Source organism: Populus euphratica, unplaced genomic scaffold (genome assembly GCF_000495115.2).
Source record: "Populus euphratica unplaced genomic scaffold, PopEup_1.0 scaffold90.1, whole genome shotgun sequence".
Classification (NCBI taxonomy): domain Eukaryota; kingdom Viridiplantae; phylum Streptophyta; class Magnoliopsida; order Malpighiales; family Salicaceae; genus Populus; species Populus euphratica.
In genome coordinates this window covers 17,763-36,064 of record NW_011499973.1, presented here as the reverse complement: position 1 = coordinate 36,064, position 18,302 = coordinate 17,763, and the positions used below count along the sequence as shown (strand labels likewise).

At 33.7% G+C, this 18,302-nt stretch overlaps 2 protein-coding genes across 3 annotated transcripts; one reads left to right on the top strand and one right to left on the bottom strand.

Moving 5' to 3' along the window:
* Positions 1-3,974: 3,974 nt before the first annotated feature.
* LOC105139345 (BES1/BZR1 homolog protein 4-like) lies at positions 3,975-7,891 on the top strand. Its single transcript, XM_011045748.1, has 2 exons — positions 3,975-4,615; positions 6,686-7,891. The coding sequence occupies exons 1-2, from the start codon at positions 4,400-4,402 to the stop codon at positions 7,427-7,429; spliced, it is 960 nt and encodes a 319-aa protein (XP_011044050.1). The 5' UTR covers positions 3,975-4,399; the 3' UTR covers positions 7,430-7,891.
* A 452-nt stretch (positions 7,892-8,343) lies between these two features.
* On the bottom strand, positions 8,344-14,462 carry LOC105139344 (uncharacterized). 2 transcript variants are annotated; one of them, XM_011045746.1, is made up of 5 exons: positions 14,073-14,462; positions 11,989-12,903; positions 11,376-11,576; positions 9,515-9,710; positions 8,344-8,747 (listed from the first exon to the last, which is right to left on the bottom strand). In XM_011045746.1, exons 1-5 carry the CDS (start codon positions 14,139-14,141, stop codon positions 8,566-8,568), a joined length of 1,563 nt encoding a protein of 520 aa, XP_011044048.1. In that variant the 5' UTR covers positions 14,142-14,462; the 3' UTR covers positions 8,344-8,565. The 2 variants fall into 2 exon arrangements, with proteins under 2 accessions (XP_011044048.1, XP_011044049.1); XM_011045747.1 differs by having other exon boundaries at positions 11,989-12,928; positions 14,073-14,164.
* Positions 14,463-18,302: the final 3,840 nt, after the last annotated feature.

Here is an 18,302-nt window from a genome sequence, read left to right as displayed (position 1 = left end):
TTAGATGATAATGATTTTGATGAATATTTTAAAAATACAGAGGAAGATAAAGGAAATGAGGTTGTGTTTAGTTTACATGACACATCAACAGATTTTTTGTTTTAGATTTGTTAATTTTTAATTAATGAAATTCCATGGACATAATTGTATTATATTGTATTTTTAAGTTATTTAAACCATGTATGAATTTTTATTTGAGTCATGTATTTTAAGGTATTTGGATATTTGTATTGTTTATTTCACTTTTATTTTAATAGTGTTATATTGTTATTTACTACTTGATTGGAATTATCAATATATAATTAGTTAAAATATTCTACTTATAATTTTATGATTCGAATTTACAATCCAAGTTTATATTGTATAGTACGTGTCATGTCAAAAAAACATTTTTGACAACCTTGAATAGAAAAGTTTCCTTGTTTAGGTTTACTATTCAAGTAGAGTTGTAGCATATTAATATCATTAATTCTAGCAAACCCAAATATCAAACTTATACTTCCATCATTGTAGATTGGTACATCAACATAACGATCTTAACTTATCCTAGTTCACAACATCCTCCAAGTAATTTCAAGTTATTTTAAGTATATTCCAACCAAGCCAGTCTAATCAGTTATCATTCTAGATAACTCGTCAAAAGACATATTTGATGCAATAGTTAAGAACTCATAACTTTCTCCATTATAAATTATCCATTCTCGATAGTGATAATAGTACTACCATGAAAGCATAGCATTTCTAAATTATCAGATATTTTATCAAATAACACAACAAAACACAAGTCTAATTTATTAATATTATAAGGCTAGTCAAAGTACATAATGATAACATAATCGATGAAAATCTAAATTCATCAAATTAATTAGTGAACACTTGAGTTTATTGAATTTTGTTATCATAAAAAAATTACCAACTTAATTCATGTATTTCATAGCTAATCATCTTATTTTAGATCTAATTCGATATAATTCCTAATTTAACCTAAATAAACATTAACTCTAACCTTAATTCACAATAAACAATAACCCAAAATCATTAATTATTTTATAAAATAATATAATTATCAACTCAAATTATATCTAATTAACCTAATTACAAAAACTCCTAAATCTTTCAAAAAATATTCTTAATTCTAAACCCTAATATTTTTTAAATCAAATTAATACATATTATTATAAATTACATCAAATTAATAAAAAAATATTAAATATACCTTCAAATATATAATATAATTTGTGATAATGATCGATGATAGTGGTATCTTGTGCTAGAAAAAAGAGGTGATCTCGGGATATTTCAAAAGTGTTTCATAATAGATATTAATAAAAAAAATAAGTAATAAGCAAAGGGGTGACAATCTATAAGGAGAATTAGGACCCCGTTTGTTTACTGGAAAGTAGTTTAGATATATATAGCAATCAAAAGTTTTGATAACCAAATTTGATATAATCAGCAAATAATATGATATTTCTAAATTTTTCATAACTTCCAGAAACTGTGTTCCGCTCAAATTTTTCAGAAAAGTATATTTTTTAGAAAAATACTTTTCTGAAAACGGAATCAAATTTTTCTTTGACTGGAAAGTATTTTTCATTGACCAACTTTTCTAACGGCAAATAAACACAAGAAAGTTTAAAAAGTGATTTCCCGAAAACCACTTTCCGGAAAACAAACACAGCCAAGGGGGTGTTTGTTTGGTGGAAATTGGTTTCCTAGAAACCATTTTTCAAACTTTGCTGTGTTTGTTTGTCATTAGAAAAGTTGGTAAATAGAAAACACTTTTTTAGTCAACGGAAAATTTGGCTTACTTTTCAGGAAAGTGTTTTTCTGAAAAATTTGGGCGGAAAATAGATTTCAAAAGTTATGAAAAATTTAGAAATATCATATTACTTGTTGATTATATCAAATTTGATTCTCAAAACTTTTGATTGATGTATATATTTTAATTTGAATATTGGTTTTTCAATTTTATCCCTTAGAATTTAATTTTTATATTAAACTTTGGTCTTTATTTTTATAATTGTTATTTACTTTTTCCTTATCATTTTTTAATTGAAAATTTTTATCTATCAAATTTGGTCCTCATTCTTTTGATTGTTACTTATTTTATTTGAAATAATTTATGAAATAGTTATTATTAATATTATTATTTTAATTTCTTTATCTTTTAATTTTTTTTCTTTGTTAGATTTGATCTCTATTATTTTAATTATTATTTGAGATAAATTATTAAATTATTGTTTTTCAATTTTATTCTCATTCAACCTTTTAATTTGTAAAATTGATTCCTCATTATTTTAATAAACTTGAAAAAAATAAAACATTAATAAGTTATTTTCCAGCTCATTTTCTATGACATAACCAAACACTGGAAAATGTTTTCCAATTTATTTTTCATTATGCTACCAAATATCAAAAAATAATTCACTTTTTCGAAATTCACTTTCCCGAAATTCACTTTTTAAAAAAAAACTACTTTCCAACAAACAAATAGGGCCCAAAAAGAAAAATATTTTTCTGAAAACCAAGCCAAATTTTTCTTTGACTGAAAAATATTTTACGTTGATTAGAAAATATTTTATGTTGATCGGAAAATGTTTTTCGTTAACCGGAAAGTATTTTTTGTTAACAAACTTTTCTAATGACAAATAAACATAAAAAATTTTAAAAATAATTTATTAAAAAATTACTTTTCAAAAAATAAATATGTATTAGGAGAAAATAAGTACAAGTGAAAACCATGTTTTTTTTTAAGAGAAAAAAAAGTTAATGTGCTAAAAAAAACTTATATAAAGCATATATATATATATATATATATATTATTTAATTGAGGGCATGCTGGCTGATGGGATTTTCTTGTTATGGTCCCAAAACAAAACTAATTAAAGATTTTAGAAGCAGTAATGATTGCTGAAGCAATGATTACCCTTCATCTATTCGTACTATTACCATGGTTTAATTCCTGTGCTGTCGATGTGGAGCTCGGCAGGCTCCTGATTTGCCAGTTATTTTTTCACTCATCTTTTTACGCGCGTTGTTCAACAATCTTTAAACAGAAGGGCCCCACTTTGATCACGCCAAAAAGCATGTGGTCACGTGAAAAGAGAGGTCCGCGTCCGCATCCTCTTCTTCTGCAGGCGCATGCACACCAAGATTCACATCTCATAACGCATACGGACCTCGGCCTTGACACGCGCGCCGAATAATGACACGAGCGAAAGCTGTTCTGCCTCTCATTGGATGGTTTTGGACAGAGACGGTTACACAACAATAACAAACAACTGCCACATGGCACAGAGAATCAATTGTTGTCATGCTAAAAAATAATAAACTTAATATCAATTTCTAATTATTATATATTTATTATAACATTAGCATTACGGGTTAAAATCATGCTAAAAATATAATTGTAAATCTCACATAAATGGTTTAACAATTTAACATTAAATTAATAATTTTTGTTTTTCAATTTAAGAGTGTATAATTTAAGTATTTTAATCTAAAGATTTTATATCTTTTATGATAGGTTTTCAAAATTTTAAACCAGCTCCACGTAAACATTGAGCTATAAGTTTAATAAACTAATTTAAAATAAAAAATTATTAATTGTTTCTTTAATTATATTTGTAGTTATTTAGTTTTTTTTCTCAATATATATATATAACGGTTTTAATTCTAATTATAAAATCTAACAGATTAATCTAATATTCTACTAATTTAAAATCTAGATCAAATTAAATTATTAAAAAATAATTAATTAAACTTATTATGATAAAAAAAACCCAAATTAATTTCCAAGCTAAACTGAATCAAAACCCATAAAATACATGGATACATAGTGTTAGTTGATACTTTCTCTCTTATACGTGCATAAATCATGAGTGGGGAGACATGGGAGACTTGTCCATTTATTTATAATCATAACTTATTTATTTATTTATTCCATCCACTGTGAGTGTCAAATTCGTAAATTAATAAAAAAAAGGGAAGGGGCCCCCTCCAACATACTTAGGTGACCGTTCTCCCTTACGATTTTCTCAGGTTTTACTTCTTCCCGGGTTCAACCAAACCATGAAAGACCAGCTCCAGTTTCAGTGCTCGTCTCCACCTTCAACCTCTGTATAGATCTGATCTGACCGATTTCAACTCCAATTGCTCCCATTTAAACACAAGTTTCTGTCTTTTCCGATCCCAAACAGTTGTAGCTTTCGCTGATTTCTGAAAGCTACTGATCCAGTCACTTTTTGTGGTTATCATCATCCATCGCACCTTCTTTTTATGAAAAATTAGATTTCTACCAGAAAACTTTCAGCTTTACTATTTCTTGTCTAGTTATCCAAGAAACAACCATTGATCACCTCCTACTGATGCAGCCACTTTGTTAGAGACTAGAGGTATGACTTCAGGCACGAGACTACCAACATGGAAAGAAAGAGAGAACAACAAGAGAAGAGAAAGGAGAAGAAGAGCCATTGCAGCAAAGATCTTTTCTGGGCTACGAATGTATGGCAACTTCAAGCTTCCAAAGCACTGTGACAATAATGAAGTCCTTAAAGCCCTCTGCAATGAGGCTGGTTGGGCCGTCGAGCCCGATGGCACCACTTACCGCAAGGTACTTTACTGACACACTCACCGTCTGTATTTTATTTCTGCTTGACTTTAGTTTTACGCTTTAGGAAGCAGAACTTGAAAAAATCCGCAGTTTTGGTGTTCAAGTTTCGTTATCAATTTGCTTGTTCCCTGAACATTAATTTTGGGTTACTTCTAGTTTTGATTAGTTTTGTCTGTTTAGTGGCATTAGCTAGGTGCCTCTCTTGTGTATATTTAGTATCATTCATGACTCTGTATATGACGATAAGATTTAGAAATGACAGAAATTTGTGAAACCAGTTCCTGCAATTCATGATCCTTGCTGACTTCTGCCTAAAGTTAGCTTTGTGAGGCTGATTATGGTGCATGTTAGCAGAATTAAACTATTACATGCTAACATGTTTGATTTCCATTGCGGTAGTGGTGGCGTTACAGAGGTATTTTTCTTCTTTCTAAAGCTGGTGTGATCAGTGAGGTTAGATTCGTTTGCCGATTTTTTTTTCTCTTCGGTCTTTCTGGGGTTTATCTCTCCGGCTCACGTTATATCGTCAGCCCCGTGCTTTATTTGCTGCTTTTTCTTCTTCTTTTTTATCTTTTGTGTGTGAGGTGTCACCGGCGTACGTTAGATCTGGTCAGCGCTGTTTAAGCGATCTTGTTTCCTTTTTCAGTTTCGGTTTAGTGATGTCAGTTTTCCTTTCTCGTGAACCACAAGATTCTCTCTTGTCTTTCTTTTGCTAACAACTTTGGACTCACTTTGGTCTGTTAGAGAGAACATGAAGTAGCAGCACAGAGGTCCTCAAAAGACCAAATTGACCTCGAAAACAACACGATACTGACTGTAGCATGTGGATGGTGGTAAAAGGTTAATAGTAATGTTGGACTCTCTTTCATGGATTTAGTTGAGTTGCTTATAGCTCATTGGCAGCAGAAATACAGACCCTTTTTTCAGTTCTGTTCAGTCTCCCATTAGGGAGGGAGCTGTATTTGCATTGGTTGTGTTTGTGATTGTGGTGCTGCTTCTTTTGTGGAGCTGCACTGGAGTTCAATTATTGTTCATAGAGTCAAAAATTACTGGAACTAATTTTAGTAAATGATTTCTATCGGGCTTGGAGATTATTAAAATACTTGTCTTATTTGGTATATGAGTTGTTTAAAGTCACCAATGACCAATGCACTGATGGAGATCACAAGTTGATGGTTCTGTTGGTGGTTGAAATACTTTCAAATGTTTTAGAACACAATGAACTACACTCCATATGCAAAAGCTTGAGAAGTATGAGAATAAGGCTAGTTCTGAGCTAAGAATCTTATCTATCCAGATGTTGATGTTTGAAGTTCAGGGAAAAAAGATTGAATATGAGTAAATGATCAAGTGGATTGAGCTACCAAGGATAGCTCAAGACTGCAAAATCATCTCCCTGTTTAAGATAGAATTTAGAGGAATGAAGCACTGGGAAGGAAGCTGTAGTTGATTGTAGAGGAAGCTTATGGTGATTGTTGATGGTAATGCTTGTATGCTGGGAAGAAATGACCGGTGGGGACATAACAGTGAGCTCCACGTTCCACAGAAATATATCGAGTTCTATGGACAAAGGATCATCATTTGGGACACAAGATCAACCATGTCTTCCCAGTATTATACATTTTTGGAAGTAAATAATTTTCTTAGATGTTTTTCAAAAATGGGGATATTTTACCTTCCTCCCCCTTTAGGTTTTAGTTATTTATTTCCATGTGAACTTGCTGGGTCATTTCTATAAAGCCTGCTGCAGCCACAATTTGCTTTCAATCCCAGACCATGTTTTTCAGCTGCTTGGTCTTTTTATGCCTTCTTCAGTTATGGACATGTTTCTATCCTGATAGTGTTATGCTAAATGGCATTAGAAACTTCCTCGTCCCTGTTACTGGCATGGTTGAAAACTTGAGGCTCTGCTTGTGAGGCTGAAAAGTATGATTTTCCATCAAAATAATGTTCTCATTTTTGTTGTTGCTTGGCATAACTTTGCCATAGCGTTAGGAGTGCCCTTCATCAAGTGATCTGTGATGAGGTTTTTATTACAAAATAATTCTTTATCCTCATCATTTTCTGTAGGGATGCAAAACTGCGGAGCACATGGACATTATTGGTGGTTCTGCTACAGCAAGCCCATGCTCCTCCTACCTCCCTAGCCCCTGTGCTTCCTATAACCCAAGTCCTGGATCCTCTTCCTTTCCCAGTTCAGTTTCATCCTCCTATGCTGCTAATGCCAATGTGGATGACAATTCCCTCCTACCATGGCTCAAAAACCTCTCATCGGCTTCCTCTTCTAAGCTTCCCCATCTATACATCCATGGTGGCTCCATAAGTGCTCCTGTTACTCCTCCCTTGAGCTCTCCAACAGCTAGAACCCCCCGAATAAAAGCTGGCTGGGAAGACCAACCAATCCACCCAGGCTGGTGTGGGCAGCACTACTTGCCATCTTCAACTCCACCAAGCCCTGGCCGTCAAATTGTTCCTGATCCAGGATGGTTTGCTGGGATTCGATTGCCCCAAGGTGGTCCAACTTCTCCCACTTTCAGCCTGGTTGCCCCCAACTCGTTTGGCTTCAAGGAAGAGGCTTTCGCTGGTGGTGGGTCCCGCATGTGGACTCCTGGTCAAAGTGGAACGTGTTCACCTGCCATTGCAGCTGGCTCTGACCATACAGCTGATATTCCCATGGCTGAGGTGATCTCGGACGAGTTTGCATTCCGATGCAATGCAACTGGGCTAGTGAAGCCATGGGAAGGAGAGAGGATCCATGAAGAGTGTGGATCAGATGATCTAGAGCTTACACTTGGGAACTCAAGAACCAGGTGAGCTGGGATGATATATGATCAAATAGATTAACTCTACTGTCATTTTACCGGACCCATGTTGGGATTCAGATCATCAATGGCAGAAATGAAAACATCCAAGTGATCTCCTTACATGAACTTTCATTTCATGGTTGTACTACTGAAAATAGAGTTATAGATGGGATCTTGGTGAGTATTAGCACATGCTCCCTTCCTATTTATTTTCTTTTCCCTGTTTCCCGTGCACTTATTTCTAGACAACATGTAGGCCGGTAGCCAGGGCTTCAAGGTGAGAATTGGTTTCAGAACCCTTTCACTTGGTTAGTTCCATTGAAGAACTCCTACTCCGGGTTGCCAGCCTTCAGTTTCTGGTTTGCCATTGAAAAGTAACGCTCGAGTGGAATTGTAATTCAAGGGCCAAACCTTTTGTGCATTCTCTGGCATTAATATGTATTGTTCATATTATCATTTGCATTCCTTTTTAGCTCTTTCTTGTTTTATTACCTTTTATGCTCTTTCTGAAAGGAAAAAAAAAAGAGATGGGTAAACTCAAGCCTTTTACTGCAAGTAGATGGCAGGCATATCATATAGGGGCTACTTTATAGGAGATGATGATTTTCGCGGACCAGATCACTACCACCTTATCACCTGAATTCAAGAAATTAGAATGGGAACATGTCATATATCTATATCTTTTGGCCGAATCCTCGAGTGACCTGATCGTTCAGGGCCCCATCTGAGATCTGACCAGGAGTTTTATTTGATAAACACTGCAGCAAGCCTCCATTGTGAGCTAGGCCCCTTCGATTAACCATTTCTCTAAGTTTGTTTTCAATCATGTCTTTTACAAAAGCTTTGATGTCCTCCACCTCAAGCATGCATGGGGGGCGCGCGCGCGAGTGAGAGAGAGTGGGACTCTTACCTCTTACATACAAACGTTAATGCTGTGTTCATCAGCAATGAATTATAGGGAAGGAATTGTAATGGCCGTATAGATTATAGGAGCACAATGTATGTGTGCCAAGATTTTGTGAACTGTATAATCACTCAAACCATTGCTTCAGGGGGGACCAAGAATAAGCGTAGAAACTTCAAATTATTCAGGCCACCTCCCAAGCACTAAATTTATATACTTTTTCAGACACTAAATTTATTTGATCACCTCTCAAGCTTTCCAAAAAGATTCGAGAGAGCATGGTAAAGCATGGAAGCAGCAGGAGGCCCGGGCAGTGATCCCAGAAGAATATCTGATGCATTCATGGATGCACCATAAAATCTTGCATTTTCCTGTGTTCGAGTTGCAAGTATACTTCCTTCAAGTGAGCATCCAACAAATGCACCTGCATTGTTGATTAGAGTCTAATTAGAACATTAAAATTGATTTCCTTCTCAAGAAAGGAAAAAGAATAACGCTTAAGGGTTAAGCAGATTCTACCACACTAGATAATTAAAATAAATCGAACAGTTAAAATCAGTATGGTTTGTCATTTAAAATATCAAAAACTATACGGTGGCCTTAAACGTGAAAATCAAGACAAGCAGAACAAACAAACGATAGGCGTTTATGGGATGGGAAGAACATGTGTTGGAGTGCTAGTCTTGCTTAAGGAGTAAATTAAAAAATATATATCCATCTGACATGGACCACAAATTCTTGACATGTTTAAGGAAACGTAAAGAAAGCTAGTATATCATTCAAACTGGATTGACTGTGTGTTTGATAAAGTGGGTTGGAAGTGATTTTCATCTGAAAAAGCACCAAATTGATGCTTTTTTAGGCTGTTGTTTTCAGATTTTTGACATCTTTCAAAACCATCAGAAAAACATCCCGAAAGGCAACAATTTGGTGCCTTTTCAACCCCAACACACCAAAAATCACTTGAACCACAGTACCAAACCATCTCAATGCAACAGCAATTTCAGTATCATACTTGAAACAATTAAGAGGGTATGTATGCATGGCCATGAAAGAAGTCACATTTTTCAGTCAATACAGCAGCTATAATATGAAAGTAGAAACACTGTTAATATGATACTAGTATGAGGTTTATCCAAAAAAAAAAAAAAAATAGCCAAACCACCATCACCGTTAAATAAATCATATTACCTTTACTGCAGCTATAAGTGTAACAGGTAGCCAAACCACCATCACCACCCCTTAAATCAGCTTCAGCAGCCCGTCCAACAATGCCAACAGCTGCACTCAAACCAGCTCCAACTGAGAAGTGCAGATTTCCACTGAATGTTTTAACAGCACCCAGAGTTCTCAGCACAATTATGAAATCAGTAAATTCCCCTCCAACCTGTTAAAAATTGCAAAAGAAAACAAAAGGTGATCTTTTGATGTATGCCATTTAATCTGCGAAAGGATTCACATGAACTCTCAATAATCAATTATAAAAATGGAGCAAGGCAATGGTCTGGTTCACTGTATCCCAAAAAAACAAAACACAAAAAAAAAAAAAGGAGAGGAAGAAGACAAACTTGAGAGACTGGATCAGCCAATTCTTCGAAAACAAAGTTCTATATTATAAGAAATTTCAACCATACTAGTTGGGGTTTGTTGCATAAATCCTTTTTCTCCATTTTGTTTTTTGGACCAAAATTTATGTGGAAGTTATATGGTAAAAACCATTCTAACTAATTCAACTCATAACACCTTTTATTTGCCTCATTTAATTTATTTGATATAATTGCTACTCTGCAATGGCACATTCATAGCCTCACATAGAACATGGCCACCTTTGACAATAATTCATTAACTTGTCCTCAATGGATGCTCCATTTCCTTGACATTAACATGGCCAAGCCATATAATTTTACCCTCATTACAAATGCACTCATTCTTTATCCAATCTTTTTTTTTTCTGCTGACATTCACATCATCACAATCTCATCTCAGCTATTTCCCACTTTATGGACAAGGTACTTCTTTGGCACTTAAAACTATTAATCATAGAATATAGCTACAGTTTTTGTTATTTGGTTGGAGGAAGGATGTTTACGAAATGCAAAGAAGTGATGGACAAGGTATTCGCCTTGTTTGGGTGGGCAGACATATACTCAGCGGGAAATAAGGATGCATCCCTTTCTTCTAGACTCACAATTCCAATTGTAAGGGAAAGGAAACAATTTCTTCTATTTCACCTTCATTCATTGGTTTGATCTGCTCTCTCCTGCCCCGACCAAACAGCTTGAGAGAAGGATTGCTTAATCATTCTCCTCTCCGACATTCCCAATTACTCTTTCCATCTCTATTTTTCATCCTTCAACCAGCATTCAACTTAGCAGGGACTACATCATAGCTTAGTGCTTAAGCAACACTGCTCCACTGGTGTAAAGCCTCTCTATTTATACAAAATAACATGTAACTGTCAGCTAGCTTATGTCACATGTGGTCAACAATTCAAGAAATTGAAGCCTGAGAAATAAGAATGGAACAATTCCAATTTTCATTGCTGCTGCTTCAATGGCTACATGCTCCGAAGTGCAATCAATCTCAAAATCCCTTGATTTAAGGCAAAGCAGTCGAGCAACATTGAATCTAAAATGCAGACACAACTCAGACTCATAATTCATAAAATAAGAGTCAAATTATCGCTGGATTTTAGATGCAATCAATCCCCAAACCCCTCAATCTGAAGCAAAGCAGTTGAGCAAAAATTGCATCTAAAAGTCAGCAACGGTTCAGACTCAGATTTCATAAATATACCTGTATCCTGTAATGTTGACAGGGATGCCAAAGGTCCAAAATGAAGTCTATGATGACTTACATTCAACTACGAAATCTGTAATTTTCTTGAACAAAAACTAAATCCATTAATCCAATTTTCATTATTGTTCTGAGATTAGCTTAACTATGGAACATGTTTTTGGTGCTTATGGAACTCTGAGGGAGAAATACAATTTTCATGCAATATTCAAGGAGATAGACGGCTATAGATGTAACAGATAATTGCTATCTTTACCTGAGCTCCCCAGCCCATGCCAAAGGAAGAAATGGCTGATGGTGGAGACCAGGATCCATCCTCCCTACGCGAAACAACTAGTCCCGTCCCAATGTTGTAGGTCACCATTACACCAACCTTTGCAATTGTAAGGATTGCAAGGCCTTTTGCTTGTTTCAATATAGAATCCGGTATGGACTTCTCAGGCAGTAGAGAACCAACCTGAGCAATGTGAAAACTGAAGGTATAAAACTAATCATCAACATGAGTTATCACAGTAATGCCACACGCTCATTAATTAATGATACTACAAAAACAGCTTTATGACAGGAAAGGCTCAACAGGGAAGCCATCATCATTGAACTCAGTAAAAGTTTCAATAGGTCAAAATTTAATCATAACAATCAGTATAATTAAAGCACCTCTATACATTACATAAAAGGAATAAGATTTCTTTGCACACTACTCCAACAAGCGGTTTACATTTGAAGAAGCTTTAAGTGCTTTTTTTTCTAGAGTCTTATTTCTGTTTATTTATTCACCTTTTAAGCTCTCAACAATGATGCAATGACTCAAACAGCATCATGAATCATTTAAACTGAATTCAGATGATAGCTAAAGATGTCACTGTTACCTTAGCATAACCCTGAATGGTGTTCGTGGCCTTGTAAATCTCATGCTCCATGGACTGGCCCCATGGGAAATTGAGCCATGATCTCAAAGTACTGAGGTCAGTTAGATCTTGTGTTGGCAACTGAGCAGCGCGACTTTCATGGTCCTTCAAGTATGATTGCACTGACTCAAGCCGCACACAGCACACATCACAAACACGTTGCGGGTTTCTGGTGCGGAAATGTTTGGGCAACAAGCTTCTCCCCTTTGAGCATTCATTACAAAATATTCCACCACAAAAACGGCAGTGATGCCTGGAGCACATGATAGGATGGAATCTTACATTACACAACATGCAAGCAGAAGCAGAACTATCAGCCAACCACTTTGGAGGCTTGGCTTCAAGAATCTCCCAGCTGTTGCCAAAATTAGCCTCTGTAAGAGTTTGGGCCATCTCACTCCAAGCTTGTTCAAGAAGATGATCTGATATCCAGGAAATTCCACATCTGTGGACATCTCCAGAAGCAATGGCACTCACTTTTCCTCGAGCTGCTACCAACATCTCAGCAACCACATCCCACATGGTCAGCTCCTTATTTTTCTCAAGGAGCTGATTCCAATCTAGATCTTCATCAGGGAAGCATCCCCCATTAAGAGGGAGACCTCTACTCCATTCTTGATGTTCACTTTCTGACATTGGTGGAACAGAGACAGGTATCCAAACTCCAGTTTCTTCAGAGTGTGGTGTATCATAAAAAAAGACTTTACCCTGCTTTGAATAGCAGGTCTTTGAAACATTTTCCACACCATTGTTAGCCGTGTCAGGTTGAGACGCTTCACTTTCACATTTTCTGAGCAGTGTCCTATCTGCTTGTGCAACAGCATTTTTTGGTATTATATTGCTTTTACATCTATGGTCCTCCATCTCTTCAGAAATCTACCGACAGAACAAAGACCTCAAACTATTTTTTTAATCATCTAGGTACACAAGAAATGAGAAGCAAGGGAAAACAATAAAAGAAAAAAAGTTTTCAAATTGTTTTATTTTGCACAAATCAACACTTATTATCAAAGGGTAAACAATTGCACAAAGTCAAATACAGTATACTAGAAACACATCTCATCCTGATAATGAAAAACCATCTAGAAAATGATTTTTTATAATATAAGGTAAAGAGCATTGGTAACCACTGATTTATCTTGCTCAAACTACCAAATTACTAATGTAATCCAGATTAGTGCACCCTAAAGGAATATTGGTAAACACTTCCTTCATAACCATAGAAAGTATATTTTAAGCACATTATTTACTTGCCAACGCCAACAAGAAAATGATTTGAACAAAAAAAGTTAAATAAAAATCCGTCATCCTTAAAAGACCATGAGTAGAAATGTCAGAAGGACACGAATTAAACCCTTATAAAAAACAAAAAACAAGAACAAAAACAAATTCCAGTTTAATGAATCACGCTCTTCAAAATCTGTTTTGCTTCATCCTGCATATCACATAGCCCTTGAACCAATTGAAGCATCGACATGCATGTAGAAACAGCAAAAAGGGATGGCTTCATCATCAAAACAAATCATCTTAGCATTCTAACACGGTTTCTTAAAGCATTAGAACCTCCATTAGAAGGCCAAAGTGCACCCTTTCTTCTATTTTTTTTCTAAAACAAAAATACACATCCAGTTAATAGTGACGCAGAAAACTTCTCTATCTTCCCTGATTAACATTTACCAGATACAATTTGAACAGTCCCTTTTGATTTAAAATGTTTTACCATCAATCACATCTTAGTTACCTTGATTAGATTGGTTTGCATCACTCCAAAAGCACAGCTCATCTGGCAGTTAATCCATTCAAACTATAGAAAGTATATTCACTAACAGTGACGGTAAAGCTTACTCCTTTGCTTAATATACTAAAATTCTATTAACAAAATTCAGTGAATTTTCAGATTTTTCAGCCAAACATGGAGGACCCCCGGTACAATATTTAACACACAGAATCTAATATTCTATACAAAAATCTCAAAACTTTCTTGTGGTTTCTTAGCAAACAAACAGAGGAGAATTAAAACAAGTGACAGAGCGAGTTAGACTTACCAAGTGAGAGAAAGATTGAGGCTGGTAATCATCTAATTGGATTTCAGGGTATTGTATATGTCCCTCCATTTTATTTTTTTATGTAAAATACCTTAATAAAAGAACAAAAGCTCCTTCTACAGATGATAAAGTTTCACAGAGAATAAGGTCACAGAACCGAACCGGACCGGACCGTCTTGAGCCCTTCCGAGTTAGGCCCGGTTTGTTCTTTCAACTCCTCCCGGTACGAGAGCCAGTAACCTGATCAAACTCTCAACAAACACCCATTACCCAATCAGAGAAGAAAGATTATTGTTAAGATTCGTTGCTTTCTAAGTTTTTTCCATTGGTCCAAGAGCCACGATTATAAAATTTGCTTGAGCATTGAACGCCTGGTTGTGTCTTTCGTCTCGCGATCTTCCCTTATAATATTTATGAAATAACCTTAGTTAAGTTATAAATGTCTATTAATCATGTTCTCTAATTTATCGACACGTGTACCATCATCTTCCCCTTCACTTTTTTTAAATCTAGCTCAACGTCTAAAATATATTATTTTTTATGAAGTGACTTACTTACATCAAGAATTATGTATCTCATTACAAACATTTTCCATCTTAATCATTATAGAATATTTAAGAAAATATCTCTATCATTCTCTAGAAAACATACCAAACAATAGTTAAACATAACACCCTTACCGTACAAGAATTTGTATAATCTTCAAAATTCAATTAATACTTAGTCTTATTTTCATCAATAGTTTATCTCTTTTCTTTCTTTTTTTTTGAAGAGTTTATCTCTTAATAGATTGCTCAAAGTTATACTCATGTTCATATTAGAAGTATACATTTTTTTTTAATCTTTCATGATAAAAAACGATTATTAGCAGTCACTTGACTTGCAGTATTTAACTTTTACTTTGTTAAATATGATTAGACTTATCTAGTTGCTGTCCAAATAACATTAAATATAAAATGTATTTTTAACACTTTTTTTAAATTAGTATATCTCTCTTTTATGTCCAAGTCTTATTAGAGTCGTCAAGACCAAGTTTGGATCATTGGTGTCCACGTGATAACAATCACTTAGTCAAACACTTTTCATGCTTAATTTATTTACTAAGTCCAAAATCATGTTCTCATCTTGATAACTTCTTTTCCAAAAAAAAAAATTATGTTTTGCTAAATGTTGAAGTAGAACAAACTCTAAGATATACTTTAGTCTTTCGATGACTTACTAGAGATGAGCTTATTCAATTTCTAACAATCTCTTGAGTTACAGTTATGAATAGTTTTATAGCATTGTTTAACATATGCAAAATTCTAACTTGATGTTTGCCATTCAAATTTTCTTCTCAAAACATTTAAAGGCTTCAACATAAAATTTTTTTATTAATATATATGTGATTATTAAAGAAGCTTCTCACCTTTTCTTGTTTCTATTCAACATTTTATATTGATGAAGCATAATTAGATGATGGACATAAATTGTTTTGACCCATTTGGTCACATATGTTCTTCCTGCCTTTTAAGCCATTTTTCAAATGACTTAGATTTTAGCTCCTATAGCCAAAAGAAAAACAATTCACTTCCTAATAGTATCTTCAAAAAATATATAAAAAGTGAACAAACCTCATGATCACATGGTTATGCAATTAATAATCAAGATTGAGATTCGATCCCAGAAAGTCAAAAAAGTCTGATAAGAGGGTGACAAAATAAAAACTTGTCTCAATGCATCAACATTATTGAAATGAAGTTGAATAACACCACGAAGCTAGTTAATCTTTGAGAAGTCAGATTTAGTTCGTTCAAAAACCAAAAAATATAAGAATGTCTCTCACATGTTAAGTTCAGAAGTGTTATTCATCAAAGGTTGTGGAAAGTTAGGCTTATAAAAGTTTAAGTACTTCTGAAAAATTAACCCCAATGGATTTATTCTTATAGGCTAAATTGACTTACTTATAAAACTAACCTAGAACCTATACTAGTAAGGTCAAACCCTGATCCAAAAATACCTTGGACCCTAGCTAAAAATAAAATATTAATTAAGCCCAAACAAGCCTTAAACTATAATTAAAATAATAAAAATAAAACTCTTAAGTTTATCCTCTATGCTACTATGAGAAGAGAAGAAAAAAATCAAACAATACAAGTATGATATAAGGCTTATTTATAGCATACAATGCTACTCAATAATCCTAGAAACTAATATGTCATTAAATACCATAAACTCTTCTTTTCTTGTATAGCTAGAATAAATAAGGAATCCTTATACAAAAAAGATTTTTGAACATTAATGAATCATTACTACACTTAAAAATCATGTTATAGCCCATTAAATATCCTTATAGAATTAGAAAATTCCCTAAACAAGAAAGTCCACAAGTCAAAAGGAAGTAAATAATAAAATTTATATTAATTTGTTTTGACATATATCACAAATCCTTCCCAAACTCTAATTTATTTGAAAGTTTACCCAAATATAAAAAAATATCTCTGAAAGTTTCAACTCGATCTAATGGTTTCATTTAGAGTTATACTCAATAATATAAAATTGGACAGTATGAAATTTTATACCAAAATTCGAATCTAACCTTACTTAGAACATATCAATCCTTTTCTTTTCAAAATGATTCATCCTTTAATTACTAATAGGTTTAACATAAAATTTCTTAGCCTTTTGTTGAAGCCTTTGGATTTCTTTTTTTACATATGTTTGCCTCTAGCAACATTGTATGAAAGTAGTAGCCAATATGATTTTAAAAAGCATGTCTTGTTATCTACTTATGTATATATTTTTGAATGATAACCATTATTACCCATTTTTTCTTTTCATCCTTTTGGCATTAAACTGAAGTTCTACATTCTTCATGTTTTTTATTTGTTTTTATGAATCATTGTTTAGCCTTATGTACTTTTTCTAACCTCATAAAAATAGTATGATCATAAATATTTGAAACTAGTAACTTTCATTTCTTTTCTTTACTCATATTAAATCTTCTCTTATCAACCACACTAATTTGCTGCCTCATCAAAGTCATATAATCTTTTAGATCCTTCACCACCCTAGTCAGTAGCTCAAGTTGTTTGATGAAAGTTTGTGTTTTAAAGATGTCATTTGCTTTTAGAGTCACAAAGTCGTACAAAAATAAAAACTTTTCACTCTAATACGTTCATTACACCTTTTACCTCTTAACTTGCTTTCTTTCGATTCTTTTGAAACTAACAATAAACAAATCAAAGTTAGTAGCTTTCAAAACACAACCTAATTATAAATTCAAACTGAAAATTAATAAACATATTGAAAAAAAATAAAACAAAACTATAATTATAATTTTACGAGTAGTACTGAACAAGCGAGTCATCGGTCCGGGGAAAGAAAAAAAAGGACCGCCTTTGAAAAAAAAAAGGAACTCGTTTAACTCGCTAGGCCTTCGGAACACCAATCGGGATTTATTGCTAAAAAGTGAGTTTGTTTGGATTGAAGAATGTAGGCGCTACGTACTAATCTAATGCATGATGTATACTATCTGTCGACCTGACGAGTCACGACTAATCATCGGGGGACGATCAATGAGTTTGTTAAAAAAAAATTAGGCGACTAACATGTTTTGAAACTTTACGCAAATCTAATTGTTACATTATTTTAAAACACCAGAATTGAAATTCAAACCTAATGGTATCAAAATGACCAAAAATTCAATATGTAGTATTCTAATACCCAAAAAGCTATAGATCTCAATGTAAAGGTTGTTCTCTTATGCCTAGGTATCAAAACCTATGTATGATTAGTTTATGGCAGAATTGAACCATAAATTAAAACCTAAAGTGAATGATATTGAAATGAGTCCAAATTAAATATATAGTGTGACTTCACCCCCAATAAGCAGTATATGAAATTTAAATTAATTCTGAGATGGTTAGCTCAGGATTCTTTATGAGTTGTGTTTTTACGACATAATTACAATAAGCTTTAAATAATTTTATTTTATTTTTTTACTTTTATTCTAATGGTATGTTAGAGACAATAAAAAAATTAAATATCATTTTTTTTACTAATATGCCAGAAACACAACGAAGAAAAAAAATTGACACAAACATGGGAAAAACTTAACGAACTCTAGGAAAATAAAAACTTTAGAAGGATATGACATGTTCTAGATAGCCTTGCTTTCATACAAACTAATGTGAATCTTGTAGTCATATTGTCACACAACTGACAATCAAAATTAAGATATGATCTCGG

Coding starts and splice junctions, on each gene's coding strand:
- LOC105139344 (XM_011045746.1), bottom strand. CDS start 14,141: ATGGAGGGACATATACAATACCCTGAAATCCAATTAGATGATTACCAG. Junction 9,711..11,375: donor GCATGGGCTGGGGAGCTCAG/GTAAAGATAGCA, acceptor AATTTTTAACAG/GTTGGAGGGGAATTTACTGA. Junction 8,748..9,514: donor CACTTATAGCTGCAGTAAAG/GTAATATGATTT, acceptor TCAACAATGCAG/GTGCATTTGTTGGATGCTCA.
- LOC105139345 (XM_011045748.1), top strand. CDS start 4,400: ATGACTTCAGGCACGAGACTACCAACATGGAAAGAAAGAGAGAACAAC. Junction 4,616..6,685: donor ATGGCACCACTTACCGCAAG/GTACTTTACTGA, acceptor CATTTTCTGTAG/GGATGCAAAACTGCGGAGCA.